General features: G+C 38.0%; 1 protein-coding gene across 13 annotated transcripts in view; it reads right to left on the minus strand.

Moving 5' to 3' along the window:
- NCKAP5 (NCK associated protein 5) overlaps positions 1 to 19,823 on the minus strand; it is a 963,823-nt gene that overhangs the window by 313,972 nt on the left and 630,028 nt on the right. For all 13 annotated transcript variants that reach the window (XM_027055919.2, XM_027055920.2, XM_053214923.1 and 10 more), the window contains one exon: positions 311 to 398. In XM_027055919.2, the coding sequence (XP_026911720.2) occupies positions 311 to 398 (88 nt within the window). The remainder of the gene's footprint in view (positions 1 to 310; positions 399 to 19,823) is intronic.

Here is a 19,823-nt window from a genome sequence, read left to right on the forward strand (position 1 = left end):
CTTAAATTGACTGGGCCACCCTGGTACCCTAAGTACTATGGTACTTTTATAGGTTTCTCTGTTTCACTATAAACTTATTTTTTTCAGCTTCTTATGACCCAATCTACAATTTGTTTCACAGAGTGCAAGATATAAAGGAGTTAAATAAACATGTATGTGATTCCTTAAGCAGAGGTGACTGTATGGTCCCCAGCACCTGGGTCTGGACCACACTTGTTTATTTATCTCTGGGTCAGGGAGGACAGAGTTAGAGAAATACAAGAAAAACAAGCCAACTGGTGCCCAGCCAAGAGTGAGAAACGTGGTGTACCTGATAGACCATTATATTAACAGTTTCTTCTTTTTTCTGCTCTGGAGGCCCTTGACTCTGCAATAGATTTCGCACTGTTTCTTCCATCCTGAGAAACAAACAGACAAAATAAAGAATTTCTTTAGAGATGGTTTGATTAACATGGGGCTATTCCAGTTAGAAATATTTCTTCAGTATAGTTCCAGTATAAGCTTATACCTGGAAATCTCTTTTCTCTTCTCTCTCCTTCATACCCTCCTTTAGGAAATCTGTCATGAAGTCCTTTAAAATTAGGAATGTCTCTGAGTTCTCTTTGTCTTTACCATTCAGGTCCCTATCATTGGCTTCCTGCATTTGTACTCATGCAAACATCTCCCACTATCCCTCTTTCCCTTTCATTTGACACAATGTCACCACATTAATCTTCCTGAAATACCACTTTGATTTTCTTAAATCAATTTTCAAAGTTGGTGACGAATATTACAGGAATGCATCTTCGCTGTTAACACACTGTTACATCTTTCCAGGGTGGTCTGTGTCAGCACACAAAGATCTATTCTTTTCAGGTACTTTCTGGTATTTCATGATGTGAATGCACCATACATTATTTAACCATTCCTCTACTGATGGAACTTAAATTACTTCAGATTTTTTATTCTTTCAAATAATAAACATCTACACATACAGCCTAGTGCACATTAATTAGTACTTCTATGGGTTCTAATGTAACATATATTGTATGTTATAATCCTATATTGTCTTACATTCCTACTTCCAATACCCATTCCCCATTGCCCAAAAGTAAACAGTAAAAAAAAACAACACATTTCCATTTCCACTTTGAGACACTGTCTCATGTTGTTACTCCTTGAAATGGCAAACCCTGCATCTTCTCATTTCCATCCATCTTTCAAAATCTACTTCAATTTCACTACCAAAGAAACATCTTCACAGCCTCCCTCCACATTTCCTTGAATTTTTACAGCCTTATGCTTTACATCACTCATTCTATCATTTAAAAACTCGCCACTTTAATGCTCAAATTATATGCATGTTCTTTCTTCTGAAATTAATTACAATATTTGGTATAAAACCATGTCATAGATTTCTTATGTGTCTCCCCCCAACTACAGATAAAGTGGGTACTCAGTAGACAGTTGCTATATGAATCCTTTGTTAATGCATTTTTAAAAAGTATTAAGTAGTTACTCTGTGCCAGGCATTGATCATGTATATTCAAACTGTGTTTGGATGGCCTTGTCTCTGGGGCCCATCTGTGAGGATACATGGACCATACTCTTAGGGGAAGACACCTGAGCAGGATGCTCTGAACACAGTGAGTGCTCTCTTGCCCAGAACCTGAGTTGGCTGTTTCTATCAGTCCCATCCTGAAGACTGTATTTCCGTGACTCAGTATGATACTAGTTTAAAAGACCTGAGGGAAAGCAGGCTCATCCAGCTTTTTTCTCTCACTAAAAGCTTCTGGCAAGACAAATTAAGGGCTCCAGGAGGCGACTGAATTCATGAAGTGGCAAGACCATTACAGTAAACAAAGGAGTACAGTTCCAAATGCCAAACTTTCTAATATGGCATAAAACTACTTAGTGGCAGAGTGAGGAAACTTCAGATGAACTGGGCCAGTTCAAGTCTAGGTTATAATTGGAGAAATTCTGCCTTCACAGGGCATGCCATCAAGATCCACTCAAAATTTTAGAAGACAGTGGACATTGATTATGAGCACTCAAAGAATGATTTGTGACTATATTTATCTAAGCCATCTCTTTGTGCATCCAAACAGGAGAGCAAAGTCTGGCTCCCTGTATTTTCACAAGTCTTACGTTATTAATGACACCAATAAAATTAAACAGTACTTTCAACTTGTTGAAGAACTCTCATCTACTAATCATTACAATGTACTTTTAAAAGATCACTACATCTATGTGGTGGATGAAAAGCAGAGACACAGAAAGGTTAAAGGTTAACTGACAGGATCACAGCTAGCTGGGTAGGTTAGGATGAAGCCATTTTGCCTGAATATCAAAGAGTGGCTACTTTCCACTAGATCTTATTTACATACAGGAAATGATTTTAAATGAAGAAGAGTCTTAACTTCTAATCAAGAGTTACCATGGTGAACATCTATTGGGTGCTGAGCCCAAAAAGGCAAAAACACCATTTCTGACCTTAAGCTCTGAGAGTGCTCACAATCTTGTAGAAGAGACAAACTGAATTTATTTACCAAAAAAAAAAAAAAAAAAAAGAAAAGAAAAAGAAAAAAAAATAGGGGTGAAGAAAGCACAATTCTGAAATATTAAGTGATCAGAGCCAATTTCTAATATTCTATTTCACTGTATGAAAAAAAAAAACAAATTATCTCTCAAATGGTAGCAGATTTTCCATGATGTTTGTCAAATCTGTCATAAACAAAAAAAGTAATGATAATGGTGAGGAGTTGCTCAAGATCAGGCAGCTTGTGTATGATAGATCAGGGACTGGCCCCCAGCATCCTAAATATCAGTCTATTTTCTCTACCTCAGTACAGAGGCTGCAGGTCTTTCTTATTTCAATCCGTATTTCATTCATTTATAAATATTTGGTTTAAAATGTGTCTCAAGTTTGTTAGATTCAGTTAAAATTAAATCTTGTCTTCTTTTAATAAGTTGAAATATACCTCTGTCAGTGCATATCTTGCTGAATTATCTCTTCTGTATAATTAAAAGTTCCATACAGAAGTTGCTAGATCAAAAAGAAAAACATCTATTCACCTTCCCCCATTTTTCTTGGCTTTATGTTGAGAAAAAAGAAAAGAAAAGAGAAAGAGGCAGGCAGGAAGTTGTTAGATTCTCAAGCAGCCAAGACCCACAGTAACACTGTGAACATCATTTTCTGGCACTACTTCATGATTAATTGAAACCAATTACATTTCCAAGCCATATCCTGGAACAGAGTTGCAGGGACCCATCCCAACCTTTGGTAAAAAATTAACTTGTCTCATCTTTTCATAACCTTTATGAATCTGGTCATAGAGAAAATAGTTTGAACCTGATGAGAAGATACGATTATTTATTCCCTGATGACATCTTCTTTCTTTTAATTCTCATTTAGCAAACATCTCTCTTCATTTTCCTGACAATCAAAGACTGTGAAGCACCATTCATTGTCATTTGAGGTCCAATGGTATTTTACTTTATCCTATTATTTTGATAGCTGATGCGTGAGGGTGTGCATTACCAGCCTTTACATAAAATACTTCCACTATCTGTTTTTCCAAATGTGGCTAAAAATAAGCCAGTTTCTTTTCCCAGGCCAGATGTGGGCAGAGATTTTCTTTTTTTCTTTTCTTTTCTTTCTATTTTTACAAACTGTTGATTGGCTTAGCATCATCCTCAATCATTGTCTTTTAGCTCTTTTTTCTTCTTCTTTTTTTTTTGGGGGGGGGGTGTCTAATCTGTGACTAAGTTCTTTCTTCTCCTAAATACTGGTCAAGTGGCAGTCAATGAAAAATACATAGACCTTAACTGCATTTGTTGACATGCTTTAAGCTTTAATGTATATTAAGAGAACTATTTTTAAAAAGTTAAGTTCTACACACATCAGAGAAAAAAACTAAATTCATTTGTCAACAGTGTATTTCAGATGCCATAGGTATAAATGTAGGAGTTTTTGCCTCATGAAGCGCTAGATACTGAGCAGAACATTAGACTGAAATGTTCTTTTGTGACTCCTCTGATCAGATATTCAGTTTAGCACAGGTTAGTTTTTGACAGAAATAGAACAAAATAAATGCAGAACAAGAAGCCACTCTCCCCAACTCAAACTGATAACTGATGGGGCTCTTTCAACTGAAAGCTGAACTGAGTCATATTTCAAGAAATATTTTAATGGGTGCTTGCAGATTAATCACATAACACATTAATAATGAAATAAACAATGAAATTACTCAATATTCTCTCACTGTCTCTTATGTGAGAGGTTGCAAGGTCATAATCCATTCATTTCTGCCTTATTAACAAACTCCGAGTTTCTTGAGGTCAGTGGCTCTGCCTTGTTGCTTACTTTATCTCTAGCAACTCAGCACAGCTACTGTTACGGGATAGGTATTCCATAAATTCTTTTTAAATAAATGAATGAATCTAAGTGTTTCTTCACTCATCCATCCCTTGGCTCCTTTTGATTTGCAAGCAGACCAATATGTAAATCTGAGTGGTCAGAGAGAAGTAGACAAATGAGAGGAGCCAGCAAGACTGGAGGGTAAGTCTTATGCTGACATTTGGGGCTAAAATGTCCAGCTCCTGGTCATTAGTAAAACAAACTAGCTATCTCTCAGAAATAACTCCCTGCTCTTTCTGTAACACTGAATGTGCAGTCTACTGTCAGTATTAGGCTAAACTAAGCTAAGCTAATTAGCTTAGATGGCTAGAACTGTACCTTAATGAGGCCAGGGTTCTAGATTCAGTCCCCAGCCTGGACATCCTTTAACACCATCGGACTCCTGGCTGACTAACCTCTGCACAGACAGTCCAGTGTTCTGCTTCTGGGGCAGAGAGGATAGAATTATCTAAATGAAAAACATATTTTGCATGACCTCCCATATCACTTGCTTTCAATTTCTTTTTCTCATTCCACTTCCATTGCTTTGATCAACAAGCCATTTTACCTCCCCATTTTAATTGCAGTACAAAGCTTTCTTCAAGTTTAGGAGTGGAAAGAAAAGCCTACTAATTTTCAATTCCAAGAGGAAACCATTCATGTGGAAATTTTGCTGGTTTAGTATAGGTTTCTGCCCAACTGAACCAACTTGTTTCCTCAGAAAATGAGAGTTTCCTCACTTAGAAGCTAGCATATCTAAGCATGTAAGCATGGACAATCCCCAGGTCCACTGTGACTTTAATGTTCTTAACCTAGTCTCTGCTGATCCCCACTGCTATAGTTAGGAACAGTAAATCTACAGCGAAAATAACTGAAAACTTCACAGAAACTGAAGCTCACTCTGGATAAATGTCGGAGGGCCAGAATCTCTTCTTTCTTTCCTAGATGATATATATTTTTAATTCAGCACAAATTTTGCAAGAATAATACTGTTGTCCAGAAACCACAGTGCTCTAATTCACTCGTGGGGATGCAACACCATTCATAAACAGATCGAAAGGTGCTGGTCCAATTTGAATTACTGCATCATATTCTCTTCAGGGCCATCTGTATGTGAGCAGAAAGCACCATAAATTTTCTCCTAGGCAGGCTTGTGCTGATCCTGCACTGGGAGCTTGCTGAATGGGGAGAGGCAGACATGGAAAAGGCAGGGAAGCAGAGATGCCATTCAGGGGAGAAGCCCCATTTTCCACATGGAGTTGAAGGGAATCCCCTGAATGTTAACAGGCAAATCTCAAGTGTTTTTGCTCACTGGTGGCAAAACAAAGTTGCATTTATGGATTTATGTGACTGTAGAGTTCATACTCATCCAGAGAGAAAAAGAGAGAGACTCCCATGGGTGTGAATGCCAGAAAGAAGTGTAGCACATCAGCTTTCACTATGGTTAACACTGGTTAACACTTTGAAGGTAGGGTTTGTACTATATACCAAGAATCCTTGAGAGGTCTGTAAAATGGGTTACTTCCCTTAATTGAGTGGAGGTTTTGGTTAATGCAATAATTATTAATTATTATGATGATGTCTTATTAATACAAAATAATTAATAGTCAATATAACCACCCATGTCCAGTCTCATGAGATCAAGAAGTTAGTAAACTTTTAAAGCTATCCTTGTATAATGAAGTTTCATAAACAAACCCAGATTTAGTTCTTTTTAAAATTTTCTCGGGTAATCCAAAGTAGGCATGTTCTTTGAGTCTGATACAGCTCAGAAAGCACTTGGAATTGCCAAGATAAGTACTTTTAATATAAATGTATTACTTGAGGGATAGATCTTTATAGTTCAGCATTCAAATGTTAGGGGAACTTTGAAGATAGCAGACAGTTCAATTTATTGTTAGCCTTCACTATTTATTCTTTTTAGCTATGTTGATATGAATAATAAAAAATACTTGAATATATCATAAGAAAAATTACTGAATTTTAATTAGAGGCTATTCTGTTCTAGAAAACTCATGTATCAACTTGGAACATCATTTTTCCATTTCTTAAAATGAGAATTTTCTAATTTTGTCTTAGTCAAGGAATAATAAAATGTGAACTGGACAATCAAGATTTCTTTCTTAATATTCATTATTAAACTTTTGAAACTTTAAATATAGCAATATAATGGTGTAACTCAAGATGAGTTCACTATGCTTCAGACAAGTTATGCATTTCTCCATAGTTGTAATTGGCTCCTCAGCAGATAGTTATAACCCCAAAGAATACATCAAACATATGATACTCTGTTCTCTCACAGTTCAGACCTGTTTGGGATATGACCCAGACAAATTAAATACTTGAATGAAATGATTGGACTTGATTCTCATTGGCAAACTCATCTTGAATTTGATTCTCATTTTCCATATCTTAAAGGCTTTTTATTTGGGGGGGGGGACCTTGACAAGTGTTAAGTCATTAAAGCTTAGGGAGGTTAAATCAACAGTGACACCGGATTTTAATAATGTACAAGGCACAGTAAGTAAAAGGTGCTAATCTGTGACTTTTTTTTTTTTTTTTTTTTTTGGTATGTAGGAGAAGATCAGGAAAATCCAGTTGGCCCTATTCGGTATCGAAGTATAGCATTAAATTTTCTGGAAAAATACAAGTATAATTTTGGCAAAGAAGTGCATTATGAATCCATAAAACTGGCTTCTGTATCCTCATGAATGTCCATAGGGCATTTTCACTGGGCCTGCTATTTAAATCACATAGTTCTTGTGGCGTTTGATCCACGATATTTCAGAGTGGTTTCTCTTAAGCAAGTAGATAGGGCAAAACCATAGCACATCCAGAGAAGTGGTGTTATCAAATCCTCTCCCAACCTCAACTCCTGTGGCCACAATACAGTCAGTATATCTCAGTCCCTGGCACTCCCTAAAGTGGCAAAAATGGGTGTGGGGGTAGATATTCTTACCAGCAATATAACTTAGGACAAATAACTTTCCCTTTCTCTTTCTTTTCTTTCTCTTTCTTTCTTTCTTTCTTTCTTTCTTTCTTTCTTTCTTTCTTTCTTTCTTTCTTTCTTTCTTTCTGAGAGAGAAAGAGAGAGGAAGTGGGAGAGAGAGGAAGAGGGAGAGAGAAAGAGAGAAAGAATCCTAAGCAGGCACTGTGCTCAGTATGGGGTCTGACATGGGCCTCAATCCCACAACCTTGGGATCATGAACTGAGTTGAAATCAAGAGTTGGATGCTCAACTGAATGAGTCACCCAGGCGCCCCAGAAAAATCACATTTTCTAAGCCTCAGTTTCCTTATTTGCAAAATGGATATTTCATGCCAGCTCTGCTTACCTCAGAGAGATGTTAGGAGGATTCAATGAAACAAAATGTAAAATGCTATATAAATTGGCATTTGTTTTCATTGTGGTTTATAAAGATAGTTCTTTTAGAAGTCAAGGCCCTTTGAAATAGAGATCCTTCGGCAGTGGTATTAGAAAGGCAAAGAACAGGCTCCTTGGGATTATCAGCCAATCAAGCTAATACTTTATGGAGGCACCCACCTTTATTGCCTTTTTCCAAAAAGTATAGAGAGATATAGCACTTCTCTCCAAGTTTCAGACAACAACTGGTTTGAAGAATAACTTACTGTATTGGTCATGATACAGTAGGTTATGCTCTAATAACAAACAATCCCAATAGCTCATTGACTAAAAAATAACTAAATTTCTTATTGATCCAAGGTCTGATCACCTTAGCAGTCAACTATTCTCCTGGAGTAGAGAGGTTCTATGTCCTGGTTTCCCAGGACAGTCCAGTTGATGTCTATTATACCGGTATAATTAGTAATAGCACCCTTTTTATTGCAAAAAGTGTCCTGGTTAGATCCCTGTCAGTGGAATAACTTAAGTATTCTGGCTTCTCTAACCTTCTCAGCATGAAACTTTCATCATTGCTGGGAAAAGAGAAACTGGAGAATGTTATAGGGATTTTTATTGCAGAACTTTCATTCCAGAACTTCACTTCAGTTTTAAGGCTATTGGCCAGAACTAGTCACATGGACCAAATAACTGCTAGGGCTGGTGATAAATTTAGTTTTGTGAGAACCCAGAAAGGAGAAGAGAGCCAGTTATTCGTGCTAACATAATGGCTTCCATACTTGTATTTTCAGAACTGAAGACATATATGGAACTACGTCTCAGTGACTGTCTACTCTGCCTGTGTAACTACACAAAGTTGTTTCTAGGTGACTCAGTGTCCAAATACAAGAAAGGCAAGAAGCACTGGTCTTCTTGCCCTTTTCTTATTGGGTATTACTTATCTCCCTCTGCTGGGCAACTGAGCTGTCACTGCTGAAACTTCTCTCACTTCCCAGCTAGATACTGATTGTCACCCTTCTTTCATTCATGCCAAATTGATTGCCAGCCTATGCAATTAGTCTCTCTGAGCCTTCTGAACTGTTCACAAACGTGTTTCCTCTGATCGAAGAATCTTCAAACAAACACCTTCAAAGTCTGCCTTGCTTTGAAGAACACACTATTAAGCTTCACTGTGACAATGGATAGTCATGTTTTTGATGCAGCTTATTTTATAGTAAATATCTGTCAACATGGAAAAACAGCCTGCACTGCCACAAAACTTTTGTAACCTTCCAAATTTTACTGGCAATGAAAATGAAAGACATACTTTCTCAGTGGTGTCAGTGGAGGGAGATATCTAATGTTTTACTACTGCTCATCCAATAGTCCTTGTTTAAAATATCATCACCATCCACGATATGGCAGTAACTGGCATGCTTGATCCTTAGAAACTCTGAAGTGTAGAAATGTGTCAAGATTTAACCAGTAAAAGTGAAAACTGGGGACAAGAAGTCAATTTAAAGTCTGCTTCTATGTTAGATTTAAAAAAAAAAGAAAAAAGGAAGCATCAGAGTAATATGCCATCCATATTATTTCCCAGAGTAAATTGTGGGATATCACAAAAATGCATTTTGTCAATCATCATAATCATCTCTTATTTGGATAGAGACATTTCTGTCAATTACCATAAGAAAAGGATTCCCTCCTTCCCCTCCTTGCCTATCCAAGCATCTTTCAGGCTCCAGTCTAAGTCTCACCTCCTTTTTCCCTGACAACTCTAGCCCATAGAAGTCTCTCCTTAGTCCATTGAAAAATATTTTTGCTGGAACACTCTGCAGAAAATCACCAAAGGTTCTCATTAGCAGTTCAGATTACCAGGTCCAACTGAGACCTAGTAAATCAGAATCTCTGAGAGTGGAAGCCAGGAATCTGTACCTTTTACAAGCATGTCCTTTCACATTAACCTATGAGAATCTATGTCTTACTCTCATGTCCTCCCCAAAACACTTACTCACATACTAGCTGGCACTGTTAAATATCATTAAAACAATTTCATGTCCAGGTTTCTTAGTTCTACAACTAATTTGTTATCTTGTTAAAGGCTCCAGTGTGTATCCCATGTCTTCTGTTACCCAAATCACGTAGTGGAGTACCAGTTGATCCTGGGTAAGTGGAACTTCCCTAAACTGTGGAGTTACTTCATTTGGGGTATATACAATGTTGAAAAATAAGGGGAAAAGTATATTTAGATGAATCTAATTTTAATTCCAAATGCAGAAAACTTAAAAATAACACTTGTGATATGAATACTCATTCATCTATTCAATCACTCATTCATTCATTTATCTGTTCCTTTATTTGATAATCATGCTTACTGTGTGCTTTGTGCTATTACTAGAAACTCAAATAAAGAAAAACTGCCAAGTGTGGGAGATAGGCAGGCCAACAATTACCCTACAGCAGCATCAGTGCCAGAAGAAAATGCTAGGGAGGTTTAGAGATATAAGAGGCTACCTCTCTTAAGGTACTGATCCATGCTACACTTTGGCAAAGGAGCAGGATTTGGCTTGATAGAGAAGGGATTTTCAAATGTAACTACTGCTTTCGTTTGCAATTTTTAAATTGCGTATTGTGAGTTCTCTTAATGAGAAATATACTTCAGTGCATGCATACTAGTCTATATGTCTACTGAAAATAAGGGTATTCCATTTTAGTTTTGTACAAGTGTTGGCATTTTAATCAAATGCAAAGCATTTTAGGAGCATGTGGGTGGCTCAGTCAGTTAAGCGTCCAACTTCTGATTTTGGCTCAGGTCACGATCCCATGTTTCATGAGATTGAGTCTCATATTGGGCTCTGTGTTGACAGCATGGAGTCTGCTTGGAATTCTCTCTCTCTCTCTCTCTTTCTCTCTCTCTCTCTTTCTGCCCCTCCCTAGCTCGTGTGTGCACACACTCTCTCAAAGTAAATAAAAAAATGAATTTTAAAAATGCAAAGCATTTTAAATCATTGTTAATACAAATCAGTTAAGGCTCTTCCAACTGAATTACATACATTTAAAGTTATGTTCATTGATTAATAGGAATTTAATAACTGCCCTTCACATAATGTCAACCAGGACCTCTAGGTAATGCTCCCCCAATGGGCACACATTCATAATTTGAGCATTTGTCTCCTTATGTTCCCTGTACATGTGTATTTTTCCCAACAATTTAGGATGTTTAGGTTTTCCCCAGTATTTAGAGTATGCCCTTCTTGGCCCTTGATGTCTATGAGAAAATAAAGAATAACCACATCAGAATATCTTTTGCTAAGAAAAAAAACTGCTCTAATAAAACTTATACCAATAACTGCAAAATTCCCCAACCACGAGGTTGACATTCAATTGTTTTCAAATGTTTCTTATCATGGAATACAAGTTTTTATATAGCACTATTATCGCACATTGCTGCACAATAAAATGGATGTTGAAAAATACAATGACTTTGGGCTAAAATAGTGTCCATTTGTCCTTGAATTTTCAATGCTACAAAATGAAAGCAAGGTTAGTTGGGAGGAAAGGGCAGAGAACCTATATAATGACATTAACTTCAAAAAATAAATTTACTTTGATAAGTAAAATCACCAGAGAAAGAAGCACAATTTTCAGATTTATTATAAAAGAAAAAAAGTAAACTAAGCAAAGATACTCAAAATCTGCCAAGTGATAAGATTTTTGAAATATAATTGATGAGCGGTAATACAGTTCACCTTTGAGCAACACATCTAGGGGCACCGACCCTCCAATGTAGTGGAGAATACACATACAGCTTTTGATCCTGCATAATTTAACTACTAATAGCCTGCTGTTGACCACAAGCCTTACCAATAACAAAAAAAAGTCAACACATATTTTGTATGTTGTATGTGTTCTGTACTGTATTCTTAAAGTAAGCTAGAGAAAAGAATGTTATTAAGAAAATCACAAGGAAGAAAGTTACAGTACTGTATGGAAATTAACCCATGTGTGAGTGGACCCATGCAGTTCAAACCCCTGTTCTTCAAGGATTAACTGTGTACTATGTTGATTAAACTACTGGAAAATACCATGACACCATGCATAGATATACACAGTGTTAACTACTTTGTATCTTAAAGCTGTGCTGCCTTGAAATGTTCAATCTATGGTCAAAAGTCCTTTTCCTGCTCCCTGCATATAGACAAAAGAAACTGCAGCCCTCTGCTTCCTGTCAATCCATGCGTTTATTGTCATTTTGACAAAGACTAAAAACCTACACTAAACGAACGTCAAAAACCAAGTAATAAGCAGCACATCTGCCTTTCTTCCGAGGATCTTGCCTCCCCCAGACAAAGAAGAGAAGCAGGCTTAATTGTGAAGTGCAGAGATTTCTCCCAGCTTGGGAAGAGGGAGGAAAGGGCCCCTTCTGCAATACCCGGCTACAACATGGGTCCCTTAGGACTTAATTATCTCTCTCTTGTTAGGCTATAATAGGGGCTCTAAAATGAAATTGCAGTTTTTCTCCAGCCAAGAAATTGATTAGTAAAGTTGTATAAATCAAATGTCAACATTCTTTTTATGTTTGAGTGTGGCCTGCAACCGCAGCCTGCAACAGAAGTTGTCATTATCACGCAACAGTTAATGAGGATAGCTACTGAGGCAGGGAGCACATCAATACCGAAGAGGAAATTTGCATCCACATTGACTGGTAGGGTTTTTGGTGGTGCTTATTTCCAGATTTTCTATATAGATGGAGTGGCTGATTATCACTCTATGAAAAACGTTGCTGGTGTCCTTGCTTGGACATCATACTCTCTAGGGGAATTCATTATGTCCATGATCATCTCAATGGCAATGCCAATTAGAATACTGACAGACATGGAGGCTTCTGAACCCTCTCTTCCATGGCTACTACTGGAACCCTGGATTCTGTTCTTCCCCACATCTTCTGGACCTTTGCTCTCAACCTGCCGTTTTGGCAGCTTTTTTGTTCTTTCCATGAGTTTCTGTTTTCATCAAATGTCAAATAAGTTAACATAAACTTTATCCTAGTGGAAACTTCTTTTCTCCCCACTTCTCCTTTTGCAATTTATCCATCCCTCTTGTCTCTCTACCCCCTACTGCCAGTAGTTTATATGTTCTGCTTTCACATTTCCCCCACCAAATCCATCTCAACAACTACCTTTAATCTGACTTTTGTTCTAACCACTATGACTAGAGTGGTTTCTTATCATCAGTAGACCTGAAATCACCACATTCAATAACCTTTTCAAAGTCTTTTGGGTTAAGCCATTTACCTACATTGGCCACCTCTTCCTTCTCCAAGTTTCCCTCTCTGTTGCTTTCCTGACTACATGCCCTCCCTTCCTATTTGAACACTTCTCTGCTTCCTATGGACATCTCCCTCTTCCATCACCAAAAATGGCCACATCTCCTGGCCAGGGTGTCATTCTCCCTCTCTCGGCTAGCTCTCTCTGTGTCTGTCTTTCTCTCCAAGCTCATCTATACCTATTTTGCTTCAGATTTCCAAATCTAAATCTCCAAGCCTACATCTGGCTTTTCAATAGCCCATCAGACATGCTCAAGTCAATGGTTCACCATAACCTAATGCACATGTGCCAGTTAGCATATCCTCCCTAGACACTCTACCCTATCTTGTCTTCTCCACTGGGACCCGGGCAGTCTTGCCAGCCTCTCTTATGCTTTCCCTGCTGGTTAAGCACGAAGCCTGGGAACTGCATCTTCTCAGACTCTACTGCCAGCTTTCAAGTTTTGTGAATGAGGTGCACTCATGATATTCTGGAAGCTAAAAGGAGGCATATGCTTTTTCTCCTCTGCCAACACTGGTGCAGACCCTGTGAGTTTGCCCCAGGTGGCGGGACTCTGTACTCCCTGTCACCTTTCTCATGGCCACACAGCTGCCGCACCACTGGCAGCAGCTCACAGTCTTTCTCCACCTTGGGTAGTAGCAGCAACCTCCCAACGCTGGACCACAAGCCCAACTTGACCTTGGCCGCTCGTAGAGGCCCCCCAACTTCTGCTCCTTGAAATGTGCATTTGTTTTGCAGGTATGTGCATATGTGGGCTAAGTCCCTCTGTGCTGCAAGTAGACCGTCATGTCTCTTTTCCTGACTGATACTCATCATCATCACCCGTCACTTGGAATGAAAGGTTTGTAGCCTCTTTTCAACTGTCTCCTCCTTCCTACCACTTCCCAAGGGTTCCCAATTCCTCCCCTTCGATGCCCTCCTCTTTTCTTGACCCATGTCCTGTCCCTACCTAGACCAGGCTCCATTTCCTTTTCTTAAACTTCTCTATAAGTGGTCTACCTAGTTCTCCTACCTAGTTACTTACTTCACGGTCCCCACCTGCATTAGGTCAATCTTCTTCAAACAATCATTCTTACTGTTTCAAGAATTTAGTTGAAAACCTTACTAAGACTCATCCTTGCTGCCTCCAGGGCAATGAGTGAACATGAACCAAGGCATCTGCAATATTTCCTTCTTCCCATGGCCTTATTTCCCCCTTTTCCTCCTCATATTCCATATGCACAGTCATTCATGGCTACGTGGAATTATGCTTGCAGTATACTCTTTGCTTTCCAGCCTCTGAACCTACTTCTTATTATATTCCCTTCTAGAATGCAATTTCCCACTACCCCTAGTGAAGCTCTTCAAATCCTTATTAAAGCATCAGTTCAAATATCACTGAAAATCCCCATATCCAAATGTATTCCTACAACATACTGAACCTAAACTATATAGCTCATGAGACCATTCCAATTTTTGCATCTCAACAGGTGTGCTGTCTCTGTGGCATATTATGGGTGCCACATAACTTTTATTTGAACTATGTTCTCTACACTGGGCTTAAATCTCTGGTTTGGACAATTGTGAAAACCAAGAAAACATGAGACTCAGTTCATTTACCATGTTTGTGATCCAGACTAGAAAATAAGATCTGGGTATGAAGGTCTTACCATATTTGAAGCCTTACCTATTCAATATTTAATGTTGTATCCAGTGAACCTCAAAAATCTCTTTGCCAAACTATAGTTTCATTTTGAGTATTGCTTGAAATTAGTGGATCATGAGAATATAAACTTTCTCATGTATAATTTTTCCATTTCAAGACTTTCTGCTTCATAGACAAGAACTAAGATTCTAAATGTGTAAATACATATATATTAATTTGAACCGTATGAAACTGCTGATATTTAACCATTTTTCATCTATAAAATGAGTTTTATATGGTTCAATCTAATAAATACATTAAAAGGATTTTGTTGCATAGTTACTTTCACAACCGGGTTTGCTTTATGTAGTAAGGTACAATAAACAAATGTACTTAAAAATAGATACATCTCATGGGAAAGGGCTTTAATAATGACAGCAATAATAATAGCAATACGTATTGAGCACTTACTATATACCATCCATCATGGTAAGAATGTTACCTAAATTATTTCTCTCTCTCTCTCTCTCTCTTTCTTTCTCTAATTTCTTATGATAACTCAGTTTTAATCACCATTTGATGAAATAAAAAACTGCTGTTTGAAGTGCCTAAGTAACTTGCCCAAGGTCACATAGCTATTAAACAGTGGAAGAATTTGAAATAGGGAAGATTATTCTAGAGTTGCTACTTTTGACAATATTAAAAAGTTAACTATTTTTTCTCCAGAGGGATTTTTGTTTCTTTTGCCCTCCTGGTGATACTAGGAAAAAGAATGAAGAGAAATGAAACTCAAGAAAGAATTCAAATGTCACCTCCTCTTAAAACCATTCTTTGTCTACTGGGGCTTTGATCTGTTTATTGTATTTCTCTATAGCCATTTATCTTTTTTTCCTTCTATGTTGGACTTAGCATATATTGCTTCCTCCCATAACTCCACATACATGTTTAAACTTCCCAATAAAATTGTAAAGTTCTGATAGGACAGTAAGCATGTCTAATATACTTCATTTCCAAGAGCAAGGAGCTCTCTTTTATTTCCATCCAAACACAGTCCTTCCTTCCTTCCTTCCTTCCTTCTTTCTTCCCTTCCTCCCTTCCTTCCTTCCTCCCTTCCTTCTTCCCTTCCTTCTATCCTTCCTTCCTCCCTTCCTTCCTTCCTTCTTCCCTTCCTCCCTCCCTCCCTTCCTTCCTTCCTTCCTTCCTTCCTTCCTTCCTTCCTTCCTTCCTTCCTTCCTTCCTTCCTTCCTTCCAGTAATTACTCGGCCTTAACATTGCAGAGTACAAACAACAAGATAAAAGACCCAGTCTCTACTCAAAAGGAACTTACTACTGTTCCACAGGGGCACACAGAGTGTGTCAACATAAACAATGGCACAGGTTGCATACCTTCAGAGAGCAGAATATAAAGAGGGAAGACACCAGCAGTGTGTGAGTTAGTTACTTCAGAGAGAAATTTTAAAAACTGATACTGTTTGGGTGAAGCCTAAAAGGTAAAGGAGGATTAGCCAATGGAAAACCTTGAGGAAAGCATACCCAAAAAGAGGGAACAGTGTGTACAAAGGCACAAAAGAGCCTGGAATATTTGGGTCACTGTAAGTGTTTGGTTTGGCTCAAACACTTGGTTTGACAGGACCAAACAAAGAAATGGGGAAGAAAGTTAGGTGAAAGAAAGGAAAAAGGAAGAGAACAAAATTTTCTCTGGAATTTAGAAAAATCCACATGAGAGGAAAGCAGTGGTCCCATGCCAAACAAGAAAACCAGATAAACTCAAAGCAACTGTCCAGTGACCAGATTGATGTCAATTACCTCAAGCCCAGGCCCATATACAAGAGAGCTTGGTATGTGGGATGTAAGAGAGTCACTATCACATGAAATTTGATGATTTATAATAGATTTGGGAAAGTTGGAAATACAGTCAGATGGACACAAAAAGCTGATGAAAACAAAGAAGGTCCTATTTCTACCTGCTCTGGTAATTGAAGCTCTTTAGCTGAACAGATGGTGCATTTCACCAAAAATCTGATGGAAACAAATCTTTACAGGCCTTCTGTATTAAGATATAATTTAGCAGCCTTCCCTGGAGGTTTGGCATGTTCTTTGTCTAAGTATAATATAATACAAAGAAACTAGTCTTTAGGAATCCTTAATTAAATAGTCTTAATGCTATATAATAAAATGTGGTCTAATTGCTATCCAAAATGAATCATAATAAGAGGAGGTTTTCCAAGTCTGGACATGTTGCTAACAACACTCAGTATAAGAAAGGATTTTATTATATTTTTTAGAAGTATGTGTCTGAAAGGTTCAGGAAAAGAGAGCTGAATCTGGACGAAAGAACAGAACTGATGGCCATATCCAAGGTGATTAACTTCACAGACAAGGCATCTGCTTGCCTAACGAGGAAAATGTATTTTGACAGAAGACTAGAAGATACAGTAATGCAATATTTATGGATTGCAACTCAAATGAAAACACCTTTTAATATGTAATCGAATGACATAACAAATTTATAATGTCTTTTCCATTTCATAAATTTGCATTGAATAATGACAAAGGGCAAGGAAACTACCCCATTGTTAACTGATTGATATGCAGTGTGAAATGTGTTCAATATTTATATTCTTTCCACACCAATCTTCTATTTTTATTTATATGATCATTTCCTGACAAACATAATATGAACAATGTCTGGAGAATTTTTATTAACAAAGTGCTAAGACAATACTGCTCTGCCTATATAAAACCATTTGCTAATGTCTGATGTCAACACCTATTTATATTATTTTTTTCCTCCCCATGTTTTCTGAAGGCAATCATTTCCCATTAAATTAATCCTCACCACCTTCAAGGCATTTGAGTATTCTTCTGGCATTTCACATTCTTTGGGAAACCTCTGGGTATTCAGATTCATTATGGAAATTCCTAAAACCAAAGCAGGGTGAGGATTTGGAAGTGTCATATACTTTTCTTTTCCTAATGTAGAACCAGAGGGCGATGCACAAACACAGTATTTCATTTTGCAGTTAAGTTCAGGTGAATTATTCAAACTTCAAAATGTGAAATATGCCACGATTACCATTATTAAAACCCCAGTAATGCCCCCACCCCTTTTTTTGGAATGGAAACATAGGTGAAGGTGCCCAATTAGTAATGAACAGAGAAAGCCACAGCATTCTTGCCTGCAGATTCTGAAGAAAAATCTTTTCTAACAGTTCAAATCTTCTTCATTTTACTAGACCATAGACTCATTTCACTGACAAATCCTTATGCTTCAGGACTTTTTTGGGGGCAAGTTTCTCCCTCCTTCCTGCCCTCTTCACACATGGAAGCAGTAACACTGAAAAAGGCTTCATGGACTGCAGTGGAGGCTCCACAACTATGAAGCTTCAGCTTTACAATCAAAATCATGCTTTATGATGGGTACTACTTCTCACCTACCATTTAATTTCTTGGGCTCATCCAAGATGGTAAAAAAATGAAAAAGCAGCAAATCTAAGCTCTTAATGGCAGGTGAGAAAGGGTAAGGGACAGTCTTTTCAAACCTTTCTGAGTCCTCTGACTCAAGTCCAAACTTCCTAGGATTCTCTCTTCGACCTCTCAGATCTTGTTGGTTTTTCAACCAACAATTCCTCAAGCAGTTGTTGTCAATAACACTGTTCACTATTCCATCACTCATATCTTGTCTTCCAGTGTTCCCTGCAGCGGTCTAGGTGTGTGTCCTGCTGATATCCCAGGCAAGGCAGAATGTGGCCATCTGACTCTTCATCCCACCCATATCACCTGGGAGAGCACAGGGTACCCCCACTTGTGCAATGGCTTACCAATCAAGTTGCCTTAGGAAACCACATAGAAGAAGCCTGAGGTCTTGTGGGCATGCTGTCCTGTTTTAGTCTTGTTTTTGAGTCAAGCATCATCAGACTGTCTGCATGCTGGCTACTAAGGTGTTAACTTCCTCAAGAGACAACACATTATTTGCATAAGGATCACAAGGAAGAGGCCAAAGAGCAAAATGGTTAGTATTACTATCCCTAGTTCCAGAAAGCCAAGGTTTTACTTCTACTAGATGTAATACCTCAGTGTCTCAGTATCCTCACCTCTTATACAGGATGTGAAGATGACAAGAGTTTTAAAGGATTGCAAGCACTGAAAACTGTACACAAGTGCTCCTCTTGCTCACGTTCTCAATGGGTGTGTGTTATCATTTGCTCTGGGATTGAGAACAATTAGCAACAGCCCCTGAAAGACAGACTCTGAAGGCTCTTTTCCAGTTTGCTTTTGTTGTGGGTATTCAGAGTCAGGAAGAGCACAAATCTTCATCTATAGAAACTGAAGGGAAATTTTATCTTCAAAAGAAACAAGCTCATGGTTGGCATTATGCAATGCCAAAGAGTGAGCCTGCAAATTGTGAGGAGTGGAGGGTGCCTCAAATGCTTCCAACCCTCTAGCCTGGTTGATTTTTAAAAGTCACCCATGAAAAGTTCATTTATTTACCTTAAATTATTGTCTATTAAAATGCAAAGACTCTTGGAAGGAAAACATATTAATGAAGGAAAAAGGCCTAGCCATAGGAATGAAGATAAACCTTAGGTGTGATCTTATTTCTTCTACTTTTCTACTGTACAGTATAATTTTATGGAATCTGCTTAACCTCCTTTTTATCAGGTATAAAATAGGGATACCTCATTGACTGGCAATTTAGAGTGGAAATCATATAAGGAAATCACATAGTTGAATGCCTGTTATACAGAAGGCACTCAATATGTTGCAGCTCTCATTTATTTTTATTATTTCAACTCACTGTGAGTAGTTTACCAGATTATTTGAAGCAAACATTCATTGATAGTAAAAGGTAGGAGAATGCACCATTGCAATATATAAGTGTAGGAACTCAGGTGTGCCACCCCAAAACACACCACTTTGGCATATTGATTATTCTCAGCTATAGGCACCTGAAAAGTGGCAAATTTAGGAAGAGGTTTTCTGTAAACTCCCCTTATCTGCCTAAAGACAGATCTTCCAGAAGCAACTCAACTGCCATCAGTTCCCTGTGTGTAAATCTCATCAGCCAGAGAAGAAGGACTCTCATTGAAGGGTAGGAGACTAGAAGTCCACACCACCCCTAGACCAATTTTGTCACACTATCATACCTCCTGTCT

The sequence above is a fragment of the Acinonyx jubatus genome, chromosome C1 (assembly GCF_027475565.1).
Source record: "Acinonyx jubatus isolate Ajub_Pintada_27869175 chromosome C1, VMU_Ajub_asm_v1.0, whole genome shotgun sequence".
Lineage (NCBI taxonomy): Eukaryota > Metazoa > Chordata > Mammalia > Carnivora > Felidae > Acinonyx > Acinonyx jubatus.